Below are 3,978 nucleotides of genomic sequence, written 5' to 3'. Positions count from 1 at the left end.
TAATTGAAATTTTTTTTTTTTTTTTTTGTTTATAAGTTTATTCAATTTGTTACAAAAAAGAGAACAATAAAGAACAATTAATGGTAAATATTGGGTAAAAAAAAAAAAAGAAAAAAAAAGGCAGATTAAACATGCTGTAGAAGCCTCCCACGCAGAGGACGTGCAACGACTATCTAATTTAAATACCTATTCAAATATCAATATAGAACATGTTTAAGCCTATAATATAATCAGTTTATTTTAAAAATAAAGCATTGATATGGTTAATATTACTTTCTACTTCTTAGGTTTGCCTAAAGCAATGGCAACTAAAAAAAGGGGCATTACCATTTCTTCATCCTTTAGAAAAAATGGAAAGTGATAAAGTAGAGGTTTGTTAATTTAAAATTTGTAATGTAATAACTAATAGTAGTACCTACGTTGTATTATTTAATTTAGCTAATTTATTTATTTTATTTAGTATAACTTTTCACTATTAAATATTTATAATTAATCATAAATATTATTTACTGTACCTATTTATTGTCTTTTGTTCTTTAATTTTTTTGTGTGGTATTAGCCATATTACCTATTTAATAATTACTAATTATTACTAATTACAATCTTTTTTTTCCTTTTGAATATTTCGTGACGACAAATAGTTCCTAAGTTAATCACCTAGATGGTGCTAGTCAGCAGTCCATAACATATCGCGGTTTCGTAGCCGTTTTCTGCCTGTGTAAAGTATAGGCCGTTGGGTAACCAGTATATCTTTAATCGTGTTTAGAAGTTTGAAAAAGAAAATTTTTGGTGGTCAAAAAGTTATCGTCAGAGATGAGGTATATACTACTGTCTACTACGGTGTTTAAAATTATAATATATATACCTAACTCTCATATTTTATTTATTATTACGTGACATTTTACTAGTACACTCTCGTCCAATAGATCGTATTCAAAATAAATGTGTGTCGTAAGGCGTTATCTTTTCGTAAAATTAATATAACGATAGGACAATAAATATGATTTGACGTATAAGTTATTAAGAGTTAGTTATTAATGTGCACTCCGTAGTTTAATATTGTGTAAATATAGCAGGGCTTCAAAATGTTATTTATAACGTTATATTTTTGAACAAAACTTCAATAAATAAAATTAATGTGTTTTTTTTTATAATATTCTTGACTAGAGGGCCACTGATAATATATGGGCACTACTTGATTTTAATATAAAAGCAGCTAATCTCTCTTAAAATAATATTTTACTAGCTGATCCCGTGCACTTCGTTGCCCTTTAAATGTACCAACTCAATATGACTCAATATGACTAAAACTTTGTTCAAATCGTTATTTAATATTCGATGTATGGTGTTCAAAATTTATCTTAACTTTACCGTTGCCCAGAATAAAAATGCTGATTCGCAGCACTATATTATCAGGTAGGCAATCTACCTGCGGTAAATCGCTGACCCCGTGCTGTTTGAACGCAAGTGTATGATTTAACTATAAAGTATTAAAGATATACCAAGTTTGTCGTATTCCACCTATGGTCGACTAATATAATCGATTAATACCAGAGATTTTAAATAACCTAGATAACTAACTATCAATATCACCTATCACATAATCTGAATCCAGCTGTTGTAAACGTCCGCCATTTGTAAAGAGGTCAAAATATCATGCCGCTGGATATAGTAAAACATAATATTATTATAGTAACTGATTTTTTTTATTATTTAGATTAAAAATGTCCTTAATTATTTATTATACAGATTAGGTATAAATGTTTAGTTCATATAGAATATCGTACTCCACATAGTAAATTATAAATTATACACAATACAAATTATAAAATATACATTCCACACATTAGACATTTGTTACCTTCATGTTATAAATTATTGGTTTAAAAACAACACAAGTTTATTGAATTTATTTCTTTTACTAGTGCAATTTATAGCCAAAGAATGATTTTTTGCAAGTACATGAAATCTTATTTTTAAGTACATGCTAACAACTAATTTAATTAGTTCTAATTTATGTGGGCTTGCCAACATATTTTCATTTTCACAATCTAATTCACCAAATATTTGAGAATTATGAGAAAAATAGTTTTTAACTAATATTATAATTTTTGTTGATATTTTTGTAATATTCATATTGCCTAAGTTATTAGTTAAAATAAAAATTCTTTTCTCAGTCTCTTTAATTATTTCAAAAACACTAGATGATGCAGAAACTAAACCACCATAATTTTTAATATCAACAAATTTTGTATAAAAATCATTATGAACATAGTTATGATCTGTTTGTTTTTGTAATAAGCTTTTTTTGCAGGAAATACAGAAGAATTTTTGTGAAATTGTTCTCACAACAAAGCCTGCTATATAATATAATATATTTAATTTTTGATCATATAAATTAGAGCTATCATTATTCATAATTGATATTTTATTTAATAACATCTCATCGCCTAGCTCATCACAATTGTTTGCTATACTCTCAATGCCTTGATCACTAACATCTGACTCAGTAAGGTTTTGATTTTCAGTTGATACACTTGTACAATTTTCAACTTCAGTGTTATTTTCATTAATTGATGACATAACTTTATGGTTCTCATTACTTCTCAATACAGTGACTTCTTTTGGTATTGTACGTTGAACTATACGTCTAGGCTTTTTAGGAATTGGTTGGTAATATGAAGGCATAGCAGGAAATACAGTCGGAACAGCATCTGGTTTTAAATGTTTTTTGTACGTACCAGGTCTATCTAAAATGTCACTACATAAAAAATGTTCACTACAAATTTTGGAATATTGTGAAGGAGTAAATTGTTTTATTTTCATTGCCTGTAACCACTGTTTTAATAGCTCAGGATTGCCCAAAGGAAACCTGTAAAATAAATATTTAATAATTAATAAAAAATATTAAATAATTAAAAAATAACAAAATCACACAATTTTTCTATTAATCACTCCTTATTTATTAGTACAATTATTAATATAATATATCATTACTAACTCACTCAAAAAATGACAACCCGCCATCAGGTTTACGCCTATTACTACAGCCATAAGCTGCACAGGCAACTGGCATGATTGAAATCGAAACTAAATTATTTTGTTTTCACTTTTCACTAGTATACAAAGATTTTAAATTATTTATTACTTAAATTTAAAGTCAGTCTCTGACAGTAGGTACATCATTAGTAATGACTAATGATTCATTACACGATATTGACATATTGACCTTTTTGCAAATGGCGGCATTATCAGTTGTGGCTTCAATGATAACGGCGAGTTAGTTATCTAGGTTATTTAAAATCTCTGATTAATACAAAATCCTTATCTTTTTTTTTATCCGTTCCTAGATAAGCGCATCCTTTTGGCACTATTTGTTGAGCGGCCAAGGTTTGATTTCCTTTTCTTGGGTATAATGTGACAAATAAAAAAAAAATCATAATAAAAAAATTAAAAATAATAATACAAATCAACAAACGTGCCCGATTAACCAATAGCAACCAATTTATTATTATTTTAATAATAACTATTAAACTATCAACTATTTAGTTAATTTTTTTTTTGGACATATGGCGCAACTGCTCTATTCTTAAAATCCAGATTTCCTACTTTCCGGTGGATTATTTTAAAATATTCTTTCTTGTAAACCTTCTCTGCGATGTCCTCTTTCATTAAAAAAAAACTGCATGACAATTGGATAAGAAGTTTCGAAGCCAAACCGTAACAAAGATTTCCTCTTTTGCTTGATTTCAGTTTTATATATATAGATACAGACAAGTTTTTATATGATGATGATATAGATGAGGAAGAAGGCGAAGAACGATTTTGAGAAAGACTTCTTTAAATTAATGAACAATGCTGTATTTGGTATGTTACTTTATACTATTTATTATATTTATCAACATTTTATTTTTACAGGTAAAACAATGCAGTCTAAAAGGAAAGATATGAAAATGGAGTTAGTGTCATGCGAGAGAC

General features: G+C 27.5%; 1 protein-coding gene across 1 annotated transcript in view; it reads right to left on the bottom strand.

The window, feature by feature from the left end:
* LOC100573526 (THAP domain-containing protein 5-like) overlaps positions 1–3,076 on the bottom strand; it is an 8,149-nt gene extending 5,073 nt beyond the window's left edge. Inside the window, exons 1-2 of the mRNA XM_029489903.1 lie at positions 3,006–3,076; positions 2,478–2,872 (exon numbers count right to left, since the gene is read on the bottom strand). Coding sequence (XP_029345763.1) covers positions 2,478–2,872; positions 3,006–3,076 — 466 coding nt within the window. The remainder of the gene's footprint in view (positions 1–2,477; positions 2,873–3,005) is intronic.
* Between the last annotated feature and the right edge of the window lie 902 nt (positions 3,077–3,978).

Source organism: Acyrthosiphon pisum, chromosome A2, assembly GCF_005508785.2.
Source record: "Acyrthosiphon pisum isolate AL4f chromosome A2, pea_aphid_22Mar2018_4r6ur, whole genome shotgun sequence".
Classification (NCBI taxonomy): Eukaryota; Metazoa; Arthropoda; class Insecta; order Hemiptera; family Aphididae; genus Acyrthosiphon; species Acyrthosiphon pisum.
The sequence above is the reverse complement of the archived record's forward strand: the minus strand, read 5'-3'. Positions and strand labels throughout refer to the sequence as shown.